The sequence below is a fragment of the Zosterops lateralis genome, assembly GCF_965231275.1.
Source record: "Zosterops lateralis genome assembly, chromosome: 3".
Lineage (NCBI taxonomy): Eukaryota > Metazoa > Chordata > Aves > Passeriformes > Zosteropidae > Zosterops > Zosterops lateralis.
Genome location: NC_139764.1, coordinates 112,060,673 through 112,084,979, shown reverse-complemented (window position 1 = coordinate 112,084,979; position 24,307 = coordinate 112,060,673). Strand labels below are relative to the sequence as shown.

The 24,307-nt window shown below is 43.2% G+C and overlaps 1 protein-coding gene across 1 annotated transcript in view; it reads right to left on the bottom strand.

Moving 5' to 3' along the window:
• The window catches only part of INTS9 (integrator complex subunit 9), a 61,294-nt gene that overhangs the window by 29,781 nt on the left and 7,206 nt on the right, over positions 1–24,307 (bottom strand). The window contains exons 3-10 of the mRNA XM_083858347.1: positions 22,541–22,601; positions 20,285–20,347; positions 16,425–16,564; positions 14,742–14,828; positions 10,437–10,557; positions 8,641–8,775; positions 5,929–6,040; positions 584–764 (exon numbers count right to left, since the gene is read on the bottom strand). Coding sequence (XP_083714473.1) covers positions 584–764; positions 5,929–6,040; positions 8,641–8,775; positions 10,437–10,557; positions 14,742–14,828; positions 16,425–16,564; positions 20,285–20,347; positions 22,541–22,601 — 900 coding nt within the window. The remainder of the gene's footprint in view (positions 1–583; positions 765–5,928; positions 6,041–8,640; positions 8,776–10,436; positions 10,558–14,741; positions 14,829–16,424; positions 16,565–20,284; positions 20,348–22,540; positions 22,602–24,307) is intronic.

The following is a 24,307-nucleotide window of genomic DNA, read 5'->3' as shown; positions in this document are numbered from 1 at the left end:
CTAAGATCCCCCTGAGCCTTCTGCTCTCCAGGCCGGAGAACCCCAGCTCCCTCATCCTCCCCTCATGTCCACGGCCCTGTGGTGGTCTCATTCCAGAAATCCCACATCCTTCTGGGACTGGGGAGACCAGAACCACATAGAACACTGTCCATGTGGCCTCAGCAGTGCTGAGCAGAGCAGGATCTCCCTTCCTGACCTGCTGGCTCTGCTCTGCCTCACGCAGCCCAGGACACTCTTGGCCTTTTCTTGCCATGGCTCAGCAAAATTAAGCCTGAAAACTCGTATTTTGCTTAGCCAGGGACATGATGGTAGAATTTGAGGGGCTAAGACTTGCTAAAACTCACTCAAGTCAGGAACATAATTTACTCATTAGGGTAAGCACCAAAAAGCAGAGATTGAGTTTGCACATTCTATAGGAAATGATCCTTCCCTAATTATAGAACACATACATATCCCCTGGTGACTCCAGCAACGTGTTCACAATCCTAACCAGGTGTATTTTAGACTCTGTCAGGTAGAGATAACCTGCAGCTGCCTCTTCCCACAGCTGAAGGTGCACTTGGGGCTGCCCTGGCACACTCACCACTCGGCAAAGATCTGGGAGAACTCCAGGGAGCTGTTGGCAACAGGTGAGATGAAATAAAAGGGGACATTGGAGAGTCCTGCAGAGTCAATGTACTGGTAGAGGCACTCCAGCAGGTCATAGATCACTCCAGAGGGGTAACAGGGAACCAGGACATTGCCTCCATTCCGGACAGTCATGGCTAAGGGAGAGACAACGAGAGAAATCAATTCACTGGATTTGTATTTAAACTTTTAATAAATTCCTTTCATCCAATTCTTATATAAAAAGCAGCTTTTGCATGAATTAGCACAACACATTATGCACATGAGTTGGGAAGAAAACCTCTGATCATTAAATACATTCATTTCCTGCCTTCTCCAGGCTCAGTGGAGCGATTCTACTCCTTTAGCTCAGGGCACAGGACAACCTGAGCACATGGAAAACTCCTGACAGGAGAGGGCAGCCGTGCACTGGCACAGGAGGATAAAGGAGTGACACAAACCACCTCACCATCAAAATAAACCCTGCTCCGTCTCTCAGCTGCCTCCAGAGTCTCAGCCAAAAGCACTGCTCACATGGTGAGCTGTTCAGCCCTTGGATTTCAGATGAAAAGCCAAAGGTGTGGTTATTTCAAACAGCCCTCAGAGCCAGAAATGGGTGATGGAATGTTTGTCCTTTTTAAAAATCTCTAAATATTTCCGTCCTTTCTGTATAACAAGAACAATTTAAAACTTGCAGACAGCAGCATGGGGCTAGATAAAAATGAGGAGAAGAAAAAGGAAATACAGGCTTACTCTGTAATTGAGACAGATCTGAGCACAACAGCAAAAGCAAGCAGAGCAAACATGGTGTTCTTTTGGCAGAATGAATCACAAAAATACTGCACCTTCTGGGAAAGGAGGAATACTTTGTTCAGCTCAGTGAGCAATTTCACCTGTGGTTGTGGGGTAAAACCATCCACTGCTGTTAACTGCACTGCAGCAGCAGTTACATCATGCACAAGCTTTCCATAAAAAGCTCTGGAAGAGTCTGAAAATACAAATATTGCATCTCCCCCCAAAATCACTTCCTTGACTTCAGTTTCTTGCTGAGCTTCGTTGGGGTATGGATTTAGCACTTTAAGGGTGTTTTTGTCCCTGATGGGGCAGAATTTTCCTCAAGGAAGATTTTTCTGGCTGAGTGTTTAAGTTTTATGGAGTTCAGGGAGATACACAGCCTAGTAGGATTTTTCACAAGCATTTGTGGTTGTTTTACTACTTGTGGCAGTCAGTGCCTCTGACACGGTGCTATCAACAACTGCTGATCGAAGGCCCCTTGTTTATCACTTAAAATATAACTGCAGGGTAGTGGATTTATTTCTCCAGGCCATATACAAACTATACCATCCAAATATTTGTGGAGATGAACAGCAATAGATCACATTTGTCCAGAACTCGAGATGTTCCCAAACATCCCAGCAATGTGTGACATTATCCCCCTCACATGGGGCAAATCTAAACTATCCCAGCTGTAAACAGGATGTGAAGAGAGCAATGAGAAGGTTAAGAACAACATTTTCAAAACCATCTGGAGGTGGAAGTCAAGGCTCTGGCTCCGGGACCTGAATTTACACTGAGACATCACACACCTAAAAATTCTGCAGAGGAAAGGAAAGTACCTACACCCACTGCAGCAGGCATGGTGCACAGGCCAGGGATGGGATGCAGAACAGAGGTTAAAGAACATGTCAGGCCACAAAAAAACTGAGTTCCATTCCTTTGTGGTGCTTTGACTCTGGCTGAAGTCTGGGTGCCCACCAAAGCTGCTCTATCACTCAGCTGGGCAGGGGAGAAAATGTAACAGAAAACTTGTGGGGAGTGTTAAAACCAGGGAGAGACCAATGACTAATTACCATCATGGACAAAATGGACTTGACTTGTGGATGTTAGTTTGATTTATTATACCTCTCTCCACAGGGTACAGGCTTGGCCAGAACCCGGCTCCAATGTGGGGTCTCCAGGTGGATTTCTGCACCCCACTGGGCCCCTGTGGGCTGTAGGGACACAGCTGCCTCTCCCTGGGCTGGGAATCTCAGTTTTGGTGCCTGGAGCAGCTCCTGCTTCTTCTTCCTCACTGCCTTGGGGGTCTGCAGGGCTGTTCCTCACTTTTCCTCACTCTCCTCTTCCCTGGCTGCAATTGCTCCTGCACAGTAATTTCTTTTCCCTCCTTTACTCTGTTATCCCAAAAGTGCTGCCACCTCTGATGGCCTTGGCCTTGGCCAGCAGTGGGTCCATCCTGGAGCCAGCTGGAATGGAAGAAACTTCTGGAAACCCCTCATAGAAACCATTCCTGTAGCCTCACACTACCAAAACCTGGTCATGCCAAACCCAACACAGCCTGAATTCCCAGCTCTCCCTTCCCTGGAAACCTCAAGCCTTCTCTGCTGAAAACAAGCACAAGTTCAAGATTTCTGGGGCCACAGAGGAAATAATAGAGGGTGAAGTCTTGGAGGAGGTGTCAGCTTGAGTTTCTGTCCCCAGCAAAACTGCAGAGCTGGTGAGCAATAATGGATATAAAATCATAATCCAGGGAGTGGAGAATGATTCCAGCCCGGTGCCCACCAGGCCAGGGATCCACAAATGGATAAGAAACACAAACAGCAGGTCCAGTCTGGCTCTCTGCAGCCCTACAACAACTTTTCAGAGCTGTCAGTAAGAGGACACTGAAAGTTGTTTAAAGCCCAATTTATCTTGGTGACTGATGGATGCTCTCTTCTGATAAAATTTGTATAATAATGGCATTTCAAATTTAGTCTCCTTCAGCAGCTCCATAACAAGTTGTTCAATTTACAACTCACAAAGAGATCCTTGCTTTCCCAACAGCTGCTGCCACAAGGTCGAGCTGGCACCTAAAAAGCAAACTGTGCTCTTTTCTGCTCTCTATAAACACACACAGCCTCACACTCACACAAAATATCACCAACTGTCCCCACAGGCAGACTGGCAGCTTTGCTGCTGGTGCCCAAGGCAATATGGAAATAAAACTGCTCTCCTTGAGCTGCAGAGATTGCTGGTGCTGCAGTGCTGAGCAGGGGAAAAAAGGGGCTTGGGGTAAACTGAGAGGAAGCTGGAGGTGGGACAGAGTGTGGGGAGGAAATTGTGTGTGCCTTGGGAATCCCAGGAATCAGGGCTGCAGCTCCTCATGCTGGGATGAAAACAGAGACTGAGGTGGATTTTCACACTTCCATTTCTGTGCTTCACATCCCTCCTTCACAAGCATGTTGGGACCTCCTCATACACACTTCTGGTGATTTTTTTCTCTGCTTTAGAGTTTCTACCTTGAGTATTCTGAGCTGCTTGTGCACTCCCTTGAACATTTGGGAAGGGAGGAAACGCAGATGAAAACTACTGTGTTCAGCTTGCCTACTCAATTGCCTTTCCCAGTAACCCATTGCTTTTGGACTTTGTACATATTTGAAAGAAAACTGATTCTCTGTTTTCCTGATGTTGGGTAGATAAATATAGCTGATGTCATGTAAAAGACAGCCCTGAACTGCATTGAGATAGAATTATCTAATTTCTTCAGATTGCTGTTTTTTGGCAAGTACCACTCAAATTCCAAATTCTTACAATGGCATTATTTTAAGCATGTACCTTCCTTTGGTCTTTAATGATTTTCTCATTTCTCTGAGTTTGTCTCATTCAAGACAGAAAGTGCCTTGAGGACCTGCAAAGCCCTGAAAATAGTTCAGAATGTTTCTGTAAACCAGAACAAGTTGTGCAGACAAACAGCCACCTGTGCTGACACATGTAACACGTTTATTTATACACAGTCAACTTCTGGATTCTGCTTTGGCCCAACTACAGCTCCGAGACTTTAATTTGTAAATGCATTTTAATTAACAGCCTCACTCCTGTTTACTCAGTGTGATAAGGAGGGGATTGTGCCACCATCTGTCAGGGGGACAGTGACCCCCATGAAGGTCCAGAGAAGGGCAGCACATCTGGATTTACCAAAACAAGGTCACCAGAGCTGATCTGCAGCAGCTCACAGGGTAATAAAATTCAGTGTTTAAAAACAATGAAAACACAGGTGAAATACATACACACATGTAAAAATGCACATTTAGGAAAGGACGTCACAGGTGTTGAGTCAACACAGCTTCAAGGGGAAGTTGAACAAAACCACTGGACATCATTACCTACACAATCACATCTAACTCAGGAAATTCCTGAAATAAAAATACTTAAAGATCATGAGAGGAAAGTATCCCAGAATCTCACTCTGCTCTTCTACTCTTCTCCAGGCATCTGCACAATAGTCCCTGTTGGAGCCAGGATGTTGGCAAAAAGGATCTTTATTAAAACCCATGATTATCATTCTTATAAAATGTTCTGTTAACAGATATTTAGGATCATTGAGTGGGTTGGAAGGGACCTTAGGGATCATCCAGTACCAACTCCCTGCCATGGGCAGGGTCCCATTCCACCAGACCAGGAATTTAGTCTGATTTAGTTTTGTCATGTCTTTTGGTAACCTTTGTCAAGATCCTCCTACCATGAACTTTTCAGTTTTATTTAATGTGCTGGTTTTGCTTTGATGGACGTTTGATGAGGAGAGAAGCCACACATTTACAAAATGTAATGAATTTAAAATAAAGAGAAGATCTCTAGTAAAATAACAGGTAACATAGAGCAGGACAGAGATGGAAAAGTGGTTTGATGAAAGAAGGATGAGAGCACAGAGGAACTGAGCAAGGGGAAGAGGAGAAAAGGAGAGAACAGCACTGGATGTGACATTCCAAACAGGCTGGGAAATGCTGCCATTCACAGTGATATCACAGCTTTGCAATTATCAGCTTTTCCAGCTGTGAAAGCGTCTGATTAGGTTTTATATTTCTGGGGGTCTATAAATATATCTTGACTTTTTTTTTTTTTTTAAACAGAGATTGTGCTGTTTGCTTTTGATATATTTAAAAGTCAGGTGTAAGAAGGGAAGCAGATGTGCTTGTTTTCAAAACTGAAAGTCATAAAAAAGCATGTAAAGATTTCACTCTGGCTGATACACAGGAAGGAAATAGTAACATTTCAGCTGGGAACAATATCCACGTAGCCTGTTGGCAGCCAGAGCAAACCAGGAGCAGCAGATGATTAAATCTCTTTATACCTGTTCCATTCCAAAACATTTCAGGTACAACTTGTGTCTCTCCAAGCACTTACTGTATTAATGACATCAGGAGCACATCGTAAAATCTAAACAGGTAGTTTTATGCCAGGAGCTATAGCTGGACAACTTACTCAATTCCAGGAATCTCAGAATTATTTCCCACCCAAAGCCATGAATAAGATGATAAAACAGGCAGGAGATTTCTCCCAGTGACCTACCCAGGTTGCTGCAGAACTCTCCCACCATCCCATCGGGGTTGGCAGTGGGGATCTGGGTCAGCCCCGTCAGGATGAGAACGTCGCTGTTTTTAAGGGAAGCCTGGTCCATGGGCTGGAAAAGAGCACAGGGAAATAAAATCAGGAATGGGAGAGTTTCTCCAGGCAGGACAGAATATATACAGTCATCAAACATTTTACACTTCACACTTCTCCATCTGTGGAAACCCAGCTTGTTTTATACTGGTATTTTATACCAGAAAGCAGAATGAAAATGTAAACTCATTTCTCTGCATTAGCAAACAGAAAGAAGATATTCAGAAATTAGACATCAGTGTGACACTAAAGACACATTCTTGATACTGAAAATGTACCATGATCCAATCTTGATAAGGTAAAAATCCAATTCTCTCTCTGCAGATGGTGAAAAGGTAACTTTGAGCCTCACTGGGTTGGCATGTCCTTCCCACAGCTACTGATTAGGCAAAAGTGGGCAACTGCTGGCAGCTGTGTGGTATTTTATGGTTATTTACTCTCAATAAACAACTCTTTGCAGTCTCACCAACCAGGAAAGATTTCTGCCAGAAGAGACAGATGAAGAGATTTCCTCTGCTGAACCTCCAAGACCACTGTAAGGTCAATTCTCCTGCTCACAGCTCTCCAGAGCCATTCTGAAGCAGTTGAGAAGGACCCTGCTCTGTTAAACATGCAGGGGAATTTCATATCAGCTCTGACAGGAGTTTAAACCATGCACCCCCTTGTAGGATCAGACCTGACACGTGAGATTTATCACAATCTTTGACTCTCTCCAGTGTGTCCATGAAAATGAAATGCCAATAATGCAATAAAAAATAATATGGAATCTGCCTGTGATAATGTACATAATGATTATGGCATATTAGATCCACATAATTTCAGATGCCATTGCACTGAGAGGGCCTGCATTGATTTTTGTGGGTTAATGTAAAGAATATGTCTTAAAAAGCTTTTAGTGACATGTCTGAACCTGTGCTGTCAACTCCTGTTCTCCACTTCAGTGGCAACAGTGTCAATTCCAGCCTCAGGAGAGGGGGAGGCAAAATTTCAATGGAAACCATCTGCCAGAAGAACAGGGAACAGTCAATAGTGCCAGGCCTAAATCCCAATTCTCTGGAAAAGCAGCTCTGGATATGTTCAAAGTATATCCTTTTTTAAAACAAAATGCAGTGACTGTTTTCACATCCTGCTAAAAAAAACATTGAGAATTTCATGATGAACTTCTCATCATGATCCTATGGAGAACAAGGACAAATTCCCTGAGTGAGAAATGATTTGTTGCCCACAATTCTGACTCTGTGCCACTGGAGATATTGTTATCATTACATATTGTCTGTCAAACATCAAAGAGATGATAAAGAGCTGATTGGAAGCTCCCAAAAGCCACATACAGAAACACCAGATTGTAGCAGCCTGTGCTGGTGCTCAGAGGGATTAACCTCAGGACAAAAACTATCCATTGTCTTCAAAAAGCATCTGGAAGGCAATGATGATATGGGGTAACATCTGTGATGTGGTAAATAACAAGGAAAGTACAAACTGAATGTGATTTTAACTATCTGTCAAACTATTCCTTCTAAAGATGTGCCCATGAGCAGCTCACTCAGAGCATTCTGTCACTGGGACTTAATTTCCTTAAAAACAGAGATTTTACCAGAAGCTCCCAGAAGAACGTTTACCTTTGGAAAGTGATGAAACCTGGTGAGTCTGACCTGATAAACCGGATCACATTTCATGTCAGTGAGGAGAAAACATTCTCAGTTACCAAATTACTTTGAACAGGGCAAAGTTTCTCCTCACATATTCCATTCACATGTTGTCCAATATTTCTGCTCCTTCTCTAGGAAGGGATGAGGGCACAGCCCAGGATGGAATGAGGCTGATGAGAAACAGAGATTTAGAGGCTCTGATACATTTTGTGCACCTAAGGATGGCCCTACTATTAAGGAGCATTTATCTGCTGTAGTTTCTCAGCTGAGAACAAGCTTTTAAGTGAGGGATGCTCAGAAGCAAAGCTCTCCAGCAGACACCCACCTTGGAGGAAATCACTTACTGATCAAAAACCTGACACATCTTCTAAATTATTTTTAAATACCTCCTGCAATAATGCTTTTAACTATTTTGACAACTTCTGAAGCACATGGCACTGCAAACTTCATGCCTTTCTCTGCACTAAGAATTTATGGATCTAGAGAGAATTAATTTACTGGAAATTACATCTACAGCACTATAAAGACTTTGCCCTTAGCAGAGCAGGGTGGAAAAGTTGGCAGCCACTAAGCTATCATTCCTCCTAAGGAAGGATGTTTCAGAAGTGATATAAAGCAGTCTGTGAACTGTCTGTGAAGATTCTTCAGTCAAATATGGATTTTTTTAAAAAAGTCACTAATGCTCTTTAGTTTAACTCTGTTGAAAATTTCCTCTTTAGAGTGAAAGACAATTCCACAGTTTCAAGTGAACATCAAATCACCAATAACAAAGAATTTTAGTTATCTTTCCCTCATAACTATTGATACCTGTCATTTGTCAAGGTATGTCTTATCAATGCTCATTAAGTCCAGGCACTGACAATGCAGTTACATTAGTATGGCCTCTAACCTAAACCTGATCCCAGCTGGAATAACTCCTTGTTTTGAGCAAAAGTTCCTCCTATAGATTAAGAAAAGTCAGGGGCTGTACCTGAGGGTGTGTTGTAAGCAGAGAAGATCCTGAAACATAAGAAACCTTTTCATAGTGTGACTGGATAATCCAGTTGGAACTCCCAAGAGCGTAGCCCGAGCTCAGAGGGGTGACCTGCACAGCACCAAACAGCTCCTGAAACACAAAGTGAGAGACATTAACTTGAGAGAGCCCCAAAAGAAGTCAGAACAGGTTGTTTTATCATCAGTGACAGGAATTTCAAAAGCAGTTCTGCTGCTCAAAGCCTTTGTGAAGCTGTTCTGCTGAGAATTACGTCTGCTGGTTTTACCCACCCACGTCTAGCAGGACACACACACTGAGAAAAGCTTTTCCTGAGGCAGGGCCTCCATGAAGTCTCTCTTCCATGTGAATTCTATGGCATCTGAGTCCACTCTGAACAATACCTCAAAATGAAGGGATCAACCAGGGTCTCGATCCTCTGCCTTCCTCTGCTGTATTGAAGATTTGTGGGAGCTTTGCATCTTTGAAGACTCTATTCTCCTCTGGTCAAATTAAATTGGTATTGGCCAGCAGGAGAGAAGGAAGGACAAGTACTTCTATATTGATATAAAACTCTGCTTGGATTGCAAATTTTACTGTGGAAAACAAACAACCTCAAACTTGCTTGCTTTCTAACTTTATTTCTTTTTAAAAGCTACCTGCTGGTGATTTAGCAACAACACCCTGCAAACTCAATCCACATTTTAGTTTCAGTATAAGCAACCTGACAGTTGCCTTCTTTCCAGGTGTCACTGGGAACTGTATTCCTTTATCTGTACCCAGGAATGTGGAATACTTGTTTGGAGAGAGGAAAATAAACCTTCATGTACAGACCTCCCTGATGTGATCCACCTTCTGGTTACTGAATAATAGAAAAAAGCATCTGATTCATGTAATACTAATGATTTTTCTAGTATTTCAGTACATATTTGGATGCCTTGAAAAACAAGGCAGGGGGCTGTCATTCCTCAGAGTGTGTAATCTGAGGCTCTAAAGTTTGATTATTTGAAAAGTTAGCTTCGGGAAGAGAAAAAATATGGGTTTTTTTCCCCAGTAACTAATGATTGGCTCAGATGTACAGATCTAAAATTAGGGGAGATGCATCCACACTGTGAGGACAGTCAAAAATGAACTGTAACAATCCATAACTAATGAGGAGTCACAACTTATTTTAACCTCTGGCCTCTGAGCAGCAAAACCAGGTACCACAGCCCAAACAAGAACAGGTATCATGGCCCACATGCTGCCTACAATCCATATGGGATCTGCAAACTATGGAATTGTTGGTTCAGTTCATTCTGGAAGCTACACTGGATTATGGTCAACAGCATTACAGACAATAACTGTTAGCTGGGAGCCCTGGGAAAGGAGATTCTGAAGTTCACATGGAACCATTAGGTTTTGTTTACAATCCCTAATTTACAGTATGAAACAAAGTGGAGGCTAAAGCACTCAAAAGATTCCCAGAAGTGAGATAGGGGAGCTGGGAAGGGGATGTGGCTTAGAGACAGAGAGGATACATTCACTCCCTGCATCCTCCCAGCTCTCAGTGGGCCAGCCATCAGCTCCAAATTTGAGGGCACGCTGCCTTAAAATTGGCCTCCCCAAGGAAGAGAAAAAACAAATGGATATTCCCTGATTTCACCAAACAAGAGCCTTTCCTGGGAGGCAGACTGAGGGGCAGTCTGTGTAATCCTGTCTTGCTTGCCTTAGGCTAGGGTAACTAGATCCAACACAAGATCTAGAGGGGAAAAAGCTGAGGAACAGTTCCTGAGAGCAGCTCTCCAGGTACTCACGATTTTCTGGGAATATCCCACCAGCTGGATCTTGCTGAGGGCTGAGTTCACCTCTGGCATGGTGTAGCACTTCCTCCACATGGACACCTCCACCGCGTCCTTCAGCGGCGCCGGCAGCAACCTGCAAACACCAGTGGGATGTTCTGTGGGGATCCAGGGCAGCAGCTGCTGCTGGACCAGCTTCTACTACCATTTACCTTCTCCAGATCTTTGATTTTACCCTTTTACATTTTTATTTTCAGTGTGCTTGGTGCTTCAAAGTGAGGAGCAAGACTTTCTGCCTGCTGAGGAGCTGCAGAAATGTGCAGCTTCCCAATCTGCCTCATCCTGAGTATTGCTCCGCTCCAGCTCTTTGTTGCTGTTCTGTCCAGCCCTTGCATCAAAGAAATAGCTGTGATCAAGGTGTTATCACATCTCTTGGGGTATTTTTCACCACTGATGAAAGGTGCTGGCTGATCTGAGATGTCAACATGAAATGCACCTCCAGCACTGGCATCTTGGATAGGCCAATTCATATGATATGATTTTCATATCATAAAAATCTGAATAATACCCTAATAATCTGAAACAATCTGGTGATTAAAGTACAGTTACCGCACCACGAGCAGGGATGGCTCTGCCCTGATTTCTGCCACGGTCTCTTCCAAAAGCATGTGTCCCAGCAGCTCAGCTCAGCTTCCTTGCCTTCAATCCCACTTCCCTTCCGAGTGCCCTGGCAGGGATACACGAGCTGACACTGCAGAGCTCTTTGAAATCCCCTCCACGGAAGTATTTAAGATGTTTTACACCCAAAGTAAGATCCATCCATCCTGCTCCTCACAGACACTGCAAGTCAGCTGGCCGGCGTTGTCAAGGGAAGAAGTGAACTATAATGTCACAGGCTGGAAGAGGGATGGCTAACTTCTGGGAAATAAATCTTCCTTAGCAACATGAACTGAGGCAGGAAGCAGCACAGCTGCCAAATGCCTAAGAAGAATAGGATTTTTTTTTTTTTTGTATATTAAACCAATGCTAAATCAAAGGCTAATTCAAACCAATTTCCAAAGATTTATGGAAATTGGTCAAGTTTCTTTGATCAATTTGTTTAAAGGAATTTAATTTATTGTTATATCTACTAGGTCAGTGAACTCCTCCATAATTTAAGATACTGAAGAAAGGATTAAGGGCAGCTCTTGCCAAGACCACAGCACATGTCCAGAACAATAACTGTAATTCCAGCACAGGCTGGCTGAAAGCACCTTGTGCTTCAGGAAACAAACAAACCCTTCAAGGTCTTTTTTGGGAAGTTGTAAGCAACAAGAGGCCACACAATGTGAAGAGTTGTCCACCACTGCACTGAAGCAAATTGCCTGTAAAAGCCTTTAACCCACCATAAGAAGCATTTAGTGTTGGAGGCTTTCAGGAGCTTCTCTTCTGGGAAGAGGAAAATGTTTCTCCAGGTAATGGAGAAAGTGGGGAAATGTCCTTGGTGACTGAAGGAAGTTTCTCTTAGCCTTGACTGAAAATACTCTGATCTCTGGCACAGACCAGTGGCACCAGACTCCAGTGGTTTCATGAAGCTGAGTGGAAATGAGGTGCTGGTCCCTCAGATTGGTCCCTGTCAGCATTCAGTCTGTCACCTCACTTCTAAAACCCCTACAGAGTTACCAGAGAATATTTTGTGGTCTGGAGTAAATCTATTGCCACCATGGCTTCATCCTGTTAAGGATCACCTCACAACAACCAGACCTATGAGGGCAGCTCTGGGACAGCCACAAAAGGGAAGGTACTACAAATCCACACAGCTGAGGATACAAAATTTGTGTTTAAAAAAACTCAGGGATTTGTATTCTTTCCTGGGATCTGTACAGAGATAGTCCCTCCTGGTCAATGCAAAGGGTGACATTTAATGTATGATATAAAATCCCAGAATTGTGTGAAGAGAGAGGAGGATGGAGGCACCAAAGTATATCAGACCACGGTCTCTCTCATGCCTGGCTCAGCCTCAGGAAACAGCCTGTTTCAAACACTTGAAAAGATATAGGAAACCAACAAACAAGAAGTCAACAAAGTGTCTTTCATTAGGCAAACTTCCTCTTTAGCCCTTAATCCCAATCAGTGTGAAAGATATCCTGGCTGACATGTACAGAGCTTCCACGAGACTGCTCACTTGAAATAAAACCCAGTGGCAATAAAACTGGCTGAGCAATTAGTTCAGACTGGATCTGATAATGGAAAAATGTAAACCACTATAATGAACTTATTATATTTTATACAGTGTTTGCATTTAAAATGCTCCAGTGCTTTATCTAATGAAGATGATAATACTTTGTGCTTTATACTAACTGTTTGGAGTAGAACTAGCTGAACTGTAAAGCAGTAATGGGGATTGATCAGCCTGAAAAATTAAAGTTAGACTCAGAAAGTAATAAGTATTCTCTTCTAGCAACAGCCAAGTAGGGAAAAAAAAAACCAACCCAATTCATCAAGATCACATTTTCTTAAGTAACGGATGTCAGTCCAAGGCTGCATGTGCCATTAGCCAGGTGCTAATTTGGGGATCAGTGGATGTTTTGCTCTAATAATCAGTTCCATTCACTCCTTCGTGACACTTGTCACCAGGCATCTCAAAACACTTTGCAAACATTAACTGAAGTCCCCGTGTGCCCTCTGTGCTGGATGGGAGCTCTGTTTTACAGATGCACAGGGAGGTGAAGGGGGAAGCTCAGGGCACAGGTGGGGCAGAGGTGGAGGAGTTCACATTTGTCCCTTTGTTCCAGCTCAAAGACAACATATTAGTTCATACCTGCAGAGTTTATTATATACAAATTTATGCTATTAAACAGCTGTTTAGTAGCTCTCATCTCTCTGCTACCCTTTACAACAGCTACAGGATGGAACTATGAATTTTGGGGGACATCCCCAGCAACAGGAGAGAGGAACATGTATTTTAAATACCCCTTCAAGGTAAAAAAGGCTCCAGTCGTCTACAGGAGCTGAATCAGAACAAAGATTCCCTCTCTGTGTTCTCCTCTGGAATAATCAGCAGCATGCAAAGTGCCAGGCAGCACTTTTCCTAAAATACGACCACCAGGAAAGTGACATTATATGAGCTGCAAGATATATGATCCTCCTTTAAACCATGCATACAAAACATGCTTGGTGTGACAGGAATAATGGCTCCAGTTCTCTCTCTCTACACACTGGGAGATTCAGCAGTGGCTCTGGGCAGGCAGTGGACCCCAAAATTTTTAAAAAAATCCCCCCACTATTCTGAAAATCCTGGTGAAATTTAGTGAATTTAGTTTTGCCTTACATCCAAGTTGACATCTGGTTGTCTTCTTCAGAAATGTGAGAGTTAAAGTGTAAAGACTGCTCCTAAATTCAGCAGAGGAACACAATCTACAGCTAAAACCGTGGTAATTTGGATTTTTAGTTTTTGCTTTGTGAGACTTGAAAATATCAGGACAACTCTTCTAATGTAAGAAATAATTCACTTTTAGGAAACGTCTAAATCAAGCCATCTTAAGACTTAGGATTATAAAATGGGAGATCAATTAAAAATGCACAAAGCAGCTTTTAAAAATAACCTTTTAATCAACCAACCCTATCTTTAAAATGTGCTAAAACCAAAACTGTCTCCTCCAAGGAACATGCTGTGCACCTAAAATTGTTTTTATTCCCAAGGAAAGCATCAGCAGCAATTAGTAAACTGTATGGGTAATTTTTAGGTTCCATAGTCTTTCAAAACTCTGAGTGTTTTGTTTTGATGTACAGGCTGAATAATGGTCATGCTGCTTGCAAATAACCATTTTTATTCAGATTTTAATTTGTTTTTAAGCTTTGGAAAGCCAAAAAGCCCACCTCTGCTGTCCAGGTATAAAAGAAGATGGGAAGAAAGGTAACACCAGTGACCTCCAACAGCTGTCTTGACTTTCTCAGTATGTCAGCAAACATGAATGTAAATACAATTTAAATTTAAATTATTCCAATGCAGTATCATTAAATTTAAACAGCCTGTTCATTTCACCAACTTTTTATGATGTTAATACCAAAAAATAGATAAAACTTCTGGTTTTATCTACCATCATGGAGCTGAGCTGTGTGAAGGGGAGATCAGGGAAGGCTTTGCTGTTACCAAACCTTTCCCCAAAAAACAAATTTGGGAGGTTGGAAAACCAACAATGTGCAAAAATTATTAAAGAAAGAATCAACCCAAGGAGTCACAGCAGCAAATCTCAAATGGTGGGAGCTGAGCCACCCCCACAGTGACTCCCAGGCTTTGGTGCTTTGGGACAATCACCTTTCCTGGGACTTGTTCCTTACCTTTGCACCTCCTTGTTCTTCCACATGGAGGCAGACTGAGCCTTTGGCACGCGTTCAACGGAATTCACCAGCTCTTCCATGAGGAGCCTGAAAACAGAAATCGAACCTAAATTAGCACTGCCTCCTCTCACACAGGAGAGAACTTTGGCCCAAATCTTTCCAAAATACCACAGAAGCTGTAACACACACGGAGGGGTTCTTCCCACAGAGGCCATTTCCAGCACTGCCCTTGTTTCTCCACTGAGTGTTTCCAATTCCATCTGCTTGCAACAGAGGAGGATCTGGCCCACTGGGCTATGGGCTATTTGGAAAGTGCAATTTCTTCATTATTGACTGCTTGTGATATGTATTAAGACAAAACACACAACAAAACCTCCTCAGCTGCTGCCTGTTTATCACTTAGGGGAACCAAGCACGCTGTCAGAGTAAACTCTCCTCATCTGCCAACATGTATTTCAGACAGAAAAAGGTGTCAAGTGCTAGAAATTGTCACTGCAGATTTCCCTGCCCAAAACTAAACAGCATTTGTGATTGTGTGTAGTTGAAGTTTGGAGCAGAAGGACAGCATCTGGAATAACCTGAGATGGGGAGAACCACAGCAATGCACTCTCCCACAAGACTGTGCTTGTGATCTCCAGCTCTGCACCAGCAAAGCCCAGAGGTCTACTACTCGTTCCTATTTACACAATTCCTTTCACCTACAAGGGCCTTCAGTTTCTGTTTGTTTTCACACAATGGGGGTATTACTCTGGCATGGGAAGTTTGCACAGGACCTTCAGTGGACAAAGATTCCTGCCCTAAAGTGCTTACAGAGTAGTCCAGATAGGAGAGCCTAATCTGGCTCCTAATTACTGAATGTGGCAGCTCTGCAGGAGAGAGGAACAGAGCTCAGTTCCAGTTAGGCCTCACCAAGCCTGCAGTGTTCGGTGTTGACCCATGCAATCAACAAGGCAATTTTGTAAAAATAGACTGGCAAGTTTGATGACTATTCTGGTTTTTGACTGCACAGTCATGTCTTTTTCTACCTCAGTCTCCTTTTTCTGCCATTTTGGAGTTCAGAGCTCATGTAGCTCAGCCGTCATTTGAGACAAAAGTCAGCTTGAATTCTTTTCCATAGAGTGGAGGGAAGTGTTTTTATATGGAATCAGAAAATCCTAGAATGGTTTGTGTTGGAAGGAAGCTTGAGGATCATTTAGTTCCAACTCCTATCATGGGCAGGGACATCTTCCGCTAGACCTGGCTGCTCTTAAGTCCTGTCCAACCTGGCCTTGAACACTTCCAGGGATGGGGCAGCCACAGCTTCCGTGGGGAACAAGTCCAGTTTTCTGATTGGGAAGACTCCTGTTGGTTTAGGGGAACAGAGAAGAGCAGGAGAGCTCTTTGATCCATGGTTTTTTAAAGTCTCAAGTTGCCTATCTGGTGATTACTGAGGTGTCTCAGCCCACTCAAAATTCCACTGTCCCACATCTATGGCCTGGACTCAACACAAAGCACCTGCTGGAAACGTTGATGGTTCCAGAGGTTGGGAAACATGGAGTTAACACATTTGCAGCACTAAGGACTTGGCTGGTGTTCAGCTCCTGCCTGAAAGCCTCTTCGGAACATTAGACACCCACATTGTCCTTTACACCTTCTCCTCAGCAGTGATGAAAGAGGAGCAGAGAATGTGAAGGGGCTCTTTACCTGCCAATTTGAACAGTGGGCTCGGTGGCATAAACTGTTCCAGTGAATCCTGTGTACTCTGTGATGTAGGGCAGTGCCATCATGCAGTGATAGTTGGAGATCAAGATTACATCCACCGTGGAGAGGTCGAGCAGTTCAGTCTGAAAACAGAGCAGAGAGATAAGCAACTTGTAGCCCTTTCATACAGTTTAATAAATGGCAGAAAAACTTCTCATTCTGTTTCTTTAAACTTTATTGTAGGAAGGTGCCTGGTTTATAAAAGCATGTCTCAGCTGTGGCAAAGGTTAATGTTGCCTTTAAATTAACAATATTTGAAAAGCCTCCTAAAATTATTCCATTCTCCAACCTGGAAAGGAAACCATGTCCTGGGTTTTTGTGTCTTTCAGGTGATGAAATGGCTGCTGCTATGAGATCCATGATTATTTTACTTTTATCAAAGAATTGACGTGTGCACCTCCTTAGGAAGGAAGAGACACCAAACCTTTTGCAGCAGTGATTCAGGGTGTCTCATAATTTTTTTAAGCAGCACATCATACTGTACCCCAAGAAAGAGATGAATGAGGACTATATTTATTCATATATTTAAAAATAATTCTCACATTTTCCCAAAGTAAATTCTTGGCATCTTTATCATTCATATTTTCAACAGCAGGAGATGAAGCCCATTCACAGGATACAACAAAATGGATGGGTGGGCCCAATTTGTTCTGATGTGACAGTTTAGACAAGAGTTCTGAGAATGAAAGAAGGTTTCACACATTGTTAAAAGAATTTTAATTAGAAATATTTACTGGTAATGCTGTAACACAAATGGTGTCAAGTCAGAAATTTACAAGATTACTGACCCCTAACACAGTTATTATAGAGCAGCTAATGGAATTCAACACTCATCAAGCACATATTATCTGATTACAAGGCTTGGTCCAGCAATTTGAATAAAAAAGGCAAGAAAGTAGGTCACTCTGCTTTGCAGAGGGCTGACACAGTGCTCTGGTGACAAGCTGCTTAACTCCTCCTAAGAGCTCATGGTTTCAATCCATGATCACAGCTGATGTCAGAGCAATGATCTCTGAGCTGAGAACAGGAGGTGAAACACCATCCTCAGCTCCATGACAGGGCACAGGAAAACTCTCCCTGCAAGGTACCAAAGATCTGCTGATACAAAGGATCTCCTGCCAAAGCTTGGATTGTCCATGCCTCGGTTTTCAGCTGTGTCCAGACTGTACAGGATCAAATTCTGGACTGGTTTGGGTGAGAAGGCTCTTAAAGACCAACTTATTCCACTCCAACATCTTCAACTATCCCAGGTTGATCCAAGCCCTGTCCAGCCTGGCCTTGGCACTTCCAGTGATCCAGGGGCAGCCACAGTTTCTCTGGGAAACCTCTGCCAAGGCCTCACCACTCTCATAGCCAAGAATTCCTTCCCAATACCCACCTATTCCTGCCCTCTGGCAGTGGGACGCCATTCCCTGTGTCCTGTCCCTCCATCCCTTGTCCCAAGTCCCTCTCCAGCTCTCCTGAAGCCCCTTTAGGCTCCGGAAGGGGCTCTGAGGTTTCCCGGAGCTTTCTCTTCTCCAGGTGAACACTCCCAGCTCTCAGCCTGGCGCCAGAGCAGGGGGGCTCCAGCCCTGAGCTGAATCCCAGCCCAGGAGAGTCATCAGGAGGATGCAAACCAGCACTTCCCACCCTTAAGCACGCCACATCTCAGCACCCTAGAAGCATTTACTGATAGGATGAAAAGGGTGTCAAAACCAAAACAAAAGGGAAATCTTCCCTGGGGCTTGTGAAGATCTTGCTAAAGTGCCTCTGAGCTGAAGAGGCTTAAAAATGTTTCTTGCATGTGAAGTGAGAGAGCAGAAGGCTGCCAAGCAAAGAGAGGGCTGCACCCTGCACTCTGACATGTGTGAGAGTACTCTGCTGCCGAGACAGCCTCTTACCACCTTGTGGCTGCTGGATTAGATCCAAATCTTGGCTTGCTTTGGAAACGGTCTTCTGGAAGCGATACCGAGATTCTCTGGCTAACTGCTCCTGCAGACAAGTTTCTTCAAAAGAAGCGGAATGGAAGGAGACAAAGTAAAAGCCTCTTGCACACAAATTCCCTCTTATCTCGTGTTGCCAAATAGCAGCAACGTTTCCACTCTGTTTGCAGCTGGTCATGACTCCTGAACCTCCTGCAGACAGGTGTGAGCTGGGTATCACAGCAGATCTCTTCCCACTGCTCATGGAGGAGACGTGGCATCTGCTGGGAATTTTGGGAAACATCTGAGAGGCCATTTTTTAAGTCCCTGCAATGGTGACGTGCAGCTGGTTGCCATCTTCTGGTTGTAGGATGGGCTGCTGGGAAGTAGCTTTGTGCAGTGATAACAGGAGTAAAATGAAGCAGTGACTCTCTGTCTGTTATATTTAGAGCTACACATGTGGGTGTTTTCCAGCCCAAAGTAACCAGAAAGTCTGGCTGAAGCACCCTAAACCCCAGCAGGTAATTATTGCTAAGAGAAGCCAGCACATAAACTCTGTCCTTCCCAAGATCTGGGCAATAATGACAATTTCTACACACAGAGCTGCTTCCCATATCCCGCAGTTTCACAGGACAGTAACCAAAGGGCTCACAAGAACCCAGAATTACTGGGCTGCCTTTTCTTGGTGTGATTGGATTGTGACAATTCCAGTTGGGTTGGAATGGTTATAATCTGTTGGAACCAATTGCCAAAACCAATACAAGAGCTGCCAACTTGTTTGGAAGAATTAAGATGACAAGAGTGATGCCAGAGGTGAGTTCCATGGGATCCACACATGGGAACAATATTGCCAGAACCTCAGCAAGCTGACAGCAACCTTCCAGGAGTGTTTTGTGCTTCCTGTCTGCAAGGTCAGGCAGAAAAAAAAAAAAAAAAAAATTGCTGCCCAAAAGCAATTGTGTCTGTCTTTGAAAGACAGAGAAAACATCCCAGCATGAAATGAACACACTGAGGAAAGGGATACTATTCCCATACTACTCTCCATCATTCATCCCCACTGCTTTCTGCTCAGTTTTTTACACCTTCAGTTCTCCTACAGCACTCCCCTGATCCATCAGGTTACTCCAGATAATCTGAACATCTTCAATAGTCTTGCTTGCTTTTTCTAAATCCAGAAATTCCAGCAAAAACCAGCTTGAGTAGGCACCTGCAGCCATGCAAGCTGTGGATCTGAAGGCCCAGTTCTTCCCTCAAAGAGGCTGTAAAAGTTTTTAACCTGAAAGTGCTGCTGGCAGAAGTGCAGCCCAGCAGAATCCATCCTGCCTTAACCCCAGGGAGCTCCACTGGCTTGTCCTGCACCCGTGTTAGAGACAAGCAGCTCTTCATGCCCTGCCCTCATCTAGATCAGCACATGGATCTTTTCAGTCAGCCCAGCTCAGTCAGGTTGTCTTTGAAAAGCCCACAAAAAGGAACAGTTCAGTCTTATCCTGTCAGGTATTTGCTCAAGGAGACCTTCCATGTCTCCCAAAACCATGGTTGAAAAGGGTTATTTCAATCCTTTTTCCAGTGTCATAGAGCCTGACACTGGAATAATTCCATATAATATTATATATATGATGTTACATTATATATATAATTATAATATATATAATATTATATATATATTATATAAAATATTATATAATATTATATATAATAATTCCAACCTTAACAACACAGTTTTAGAATTTAATATTTAGTATTATTTACTGAGTATTATTTAGTATTATTTACTGAGTATTAATAAATTACCAGAAAACTGATAATAATAATAATAATAATAATAATAATAATAATTCAACAAGTTTCTCCCATGCGATTGAACGGAGTCAGATTTTTCAGGAAGGCTTTGAAAAAACTCACCTCTGGTAAGCAGAACTCAGGCACAGAGTCTACAAACACGTGGCCAGAGCACTCCTTCAGCTCCTGTAAAAAACCACACACCAACAGAGGAGACACAAAAATACAGCACAGTGTTACTCCAAGGCAGCACATTTTGGATTTTCCAGACTTTTTTTTATCACAGGTAATTTCCAGCCTGTTACTACAGGACATTTATCCCCTTTCTAGACACAATTTGGTGCAGACAGAAATTGCTGAAATCTGCTGAAATTGCTTTCATGTCAGATTGAGGCTGCTTGGTACCTGAAGGGATCCGATCTTCCTTCTTGGGAAGGACAGACAGAGCACTTTGGTAGGTAAAAAAAGAGCCCTGGTAACCACCAGGAAGGCAAGTTTGGAATTTAATTTTGGTTCCAAATAACATCCAACCTCTTCTGTTTTATCAGAACCTAAATACAATTTATAGCCCCGTCTGAGGGTATTTGATGAAACAACTTTGGGGGATCTGATCTCCACATGGCACTTTTCGTTAAATTCTATCCCCTATTTTCTTCCTCTTTTTCAAAGGTTGACATCAAAAACTTTTGTCACATGAAAAGTCACGTTCTTCAGGGTGGAACAAAAATATTCCCAACTCTCCTCCTAGCACAACTCATAGGCTCCCTCCCACCCACCCTGCCTTCTCCCCTGTCCCAAAGTGAGTGGTCTCAGCCAGCTTCAGACCAACAGAATGAAAGATTGAATCCAATTCTTAATAATTACAGTGCACCTGCCAACTAATAACGAATGAGCAATTACATCTAGTGGCAGAAGTCTCCTAACCTCATCTCAAGGGAGTTCAAAATGATTAAAAGTAGATCACAGCACATTTCAATGCCTCTCCAGGACTGAAGTTTTATAACTGAGTGCTGTAACAGGAATGTCCACCCCACATGATAAAACACCCCCCTTTGACTCCTTCCCTTGCCTTTTTCCAGCATGGGTCAAAGAATTTACCATTGCAAGCACTTACAGTGGTCAAGGTGAAGTAAAGAGATGCTGCCTTTGAATTTTTAACGTGATTTCCATTGCCACTGGGTGAGCTGGGAGGCTTCTCCAGAGCACACACTGCTGCAGCAGCATCCCAGAAATTTAAATATATTCTTAATAAAACTACAGTGACAGCCTGTCCATTCTTTGGAGCCCAAAAAGCTCTGACACCAAAGCTGGGGCTCAGGAGACACAAATTCCAGGGAATTCAAACTGAGCAACTCCATTTCTGCCCCTGAGCTTCTGCAGCCCTGCAACTGCCAGTTAGCAAGTGCTCTGAATAGAGCTGTTACTATTTTACCAACAGAAATGCTGCCTGCACAGTTTCTTTTGTCTCCAATGAGAAGAAAAATCGGGTCTTTAATCTATGATCTTCTGCTCCCTTGTCTGTAAAAATCAGATCAATCCATTTTGTCCACCTCAAAGTCCCCTACAAAAGCAACTATTATCACTGTTTCCTTTAATGTTCCCATAGCCAGAGAACAGTCTATTAAGCATTTTCTCCACTGGTACCTATTGCTGCCCACATCTGAAATGTATCTGCCTATTTTAATAACATCTGACATATTTTTGTGTTCATTGTTCCCCTATGGCAGATCAAGCTGGCCGCTGCAGTGCCAAGTTTTGGTTGAAGCCTCAGATAAATTCTGCCTCCAAAACTGATGGAATGAAAAGAGGGGGGGAAAAAAAGAGAAATTCTGTGTCTCTCATGTAACTGAGGAAGTTCTGTGTCTTAGAATCAGGAGGCTGGAGATAATATCCTCCCTGCTATGTCCAGCAGCAGAACCACACGTTGATTTCAGAGGCCAAAGCCATGCTTTTCCTCTCTGAGAGACCTCCCATAGGCAAACCATTGCCTTTCTCATAGTTCTGCCTGCAAAAGGGTACGAAACCAACCTCATTTATAGGCATGCTCTGAAGCCTCAGTGTCACAAAAGTGAGACTGTGGAATAAAAGGCACTCTAAGAAGCGAAGCACTATTATTTATGGAGCTCCATGAAATATAAAAATATTCACACTGACTACTTGTGCATTTTAAGTGGATTTTTTTATAATCTAGGCTACCTCTGAAGCCTGAGAGTTGCTATTAGCATTTCTGTTTCAAAACGTTCTGCTCTGCAAGGACATCCTGCCTGGTAAAGGTACACAGAGAAACCTTTGGGATGAGTCAGCTCCTGCAGCACCAGCTCCCAACCTGTCAGGTGGCTTTTTGCATGGCAAGAAAAATTCCAACCATCGCTCCAGTACCTTGTCCAGAAATGTGCTTCCATCTTTCAAAACCCAGCCGGGAAGTTTGGACAGCCTGGGGCTGAGGGAAAAGAAAAAAAAAAAAAAAGAAAAATTATTGCAATAGGAACTGAATTATTATCAGTGGCTAAGCACAGACCTTCTACTTGGTGTCACACAGGCAGAGAACACCATTCCTGTCTCAGGGAAGTAACAGTCCCAATAAAACAGACTGACAGTTTCACTGTGGTAAAGTGTTCACCAAAATGACTTTTACAAATCATGATGATGACACTTACAAGTAAAAAGAAATAAAGGGGACGAGGCATGCAGGGAGTTTTTAGTCATTTATGGTGAGGATTTTAAAAAGGCTCAGTGCTGCTGAGTTTCCCTGTGGTGAAACTGGATGAATAAACAGAAGTTAGGGCAGCAACAAACTCTGTGCTGGAAACAACACAAAAGCACCATAAAACTGCTTTGGGACAGAGGACAACAGACAAATATTCCCATCAGCAGTGGCAGGGAAAGACTGATGCTCTGGACTAAGTCATTTATAGACACAGGTTGGGATTTTATATCCACATAAACCATGGTTTTGTGCCTGGGTGTCAACCAGAAGACCCACACCAACAGCTGTACAGGACACAGGGGCTTTGCTGTGAATTGCAGGTTCTAAGCAACAGCAGAGCCCCTTTTTTTTTTCATTGTTTCAAATACTAATAAAGGAATTTAAAGGTGGACATTGGAATTCTGAGTTTACAGCAGTAATGGCTGCAGCATTTCTTGCTACCATAGCATTTCTCGCTACCATAACTGACAGACTTATTTATATTTCGCAGTGACATCTGATTTTTGTGAGCCTACAACTTAGCTCTAAAACCACTCAGAGTTCTGCCCAGACTGAGGTTTATTTGCACAAATAATAATGATAATAAAAAAATAATTGAGTAAACAAGAGAACTGAACCCACCTGAAACCAAACCCTGCAACAACTTCAGATTTGGACAGACAACCTGGTTGCAATTGCATTTTGCAAGTGCTGTGCAGTAATCTCTGCAGACAGGCATGTTTATATCCTAAAAGGGCTTTGAAATTCAACATCTTGAAAAGAGGAAGTGATTCAAGGGCTCAGAGAAATGTTGTGTTTAGACTAACAGCAGTACAAAAGAACAAATTCTGACACCCCAATACGTCACAAGGAAGGAAAAAGGGGAAACCCAAGAGTCAAGGGAGTGCAGACAGAAGGTAAGAGGTGAGAGCAGAAGGATCTGTCATGGAGAAGCTGTGCCAGAGAAGGGCAATTCCCTTCTGAGGATAAAGAGCAAGGCTGAAGAAGTCTGACGATAGAAAAGATGAAGTGGCTAAATGTGCTCCCCAGTGGATCGTTCAAAAGCACAATTTAGGAGCAGCAATTTGGAGACTAAGGGGACTGAGTAGAATTGGTGCAGTGAGTCTTAAGAGAGTTATGGAAACAGCAAGAACAAACCACTCTGATATGCAACAACTCTGACAGATACAGGAGGAGAGGACAGGAACTTTGGCCACCTGGAGGGCTGCAGTCCAACATCTCAACACCAGCACAAGGTCAGGGCAGTACCTTGTGTCTTCCAAATCCCTGCATCCATCTCTGGTTTCAGCAGCACGAGGCAGAGCAGAATAAACTTTACTTGTTCTACTCCCAATAATTTAATCTAGCAAGAGTTTTGCTTTATTCATGATGAAAGAGCATTAAACTTGTACTAAACTGGCATCCACTGAGGAGTGGAGAGTCAGGGGAGGCAAAATGAG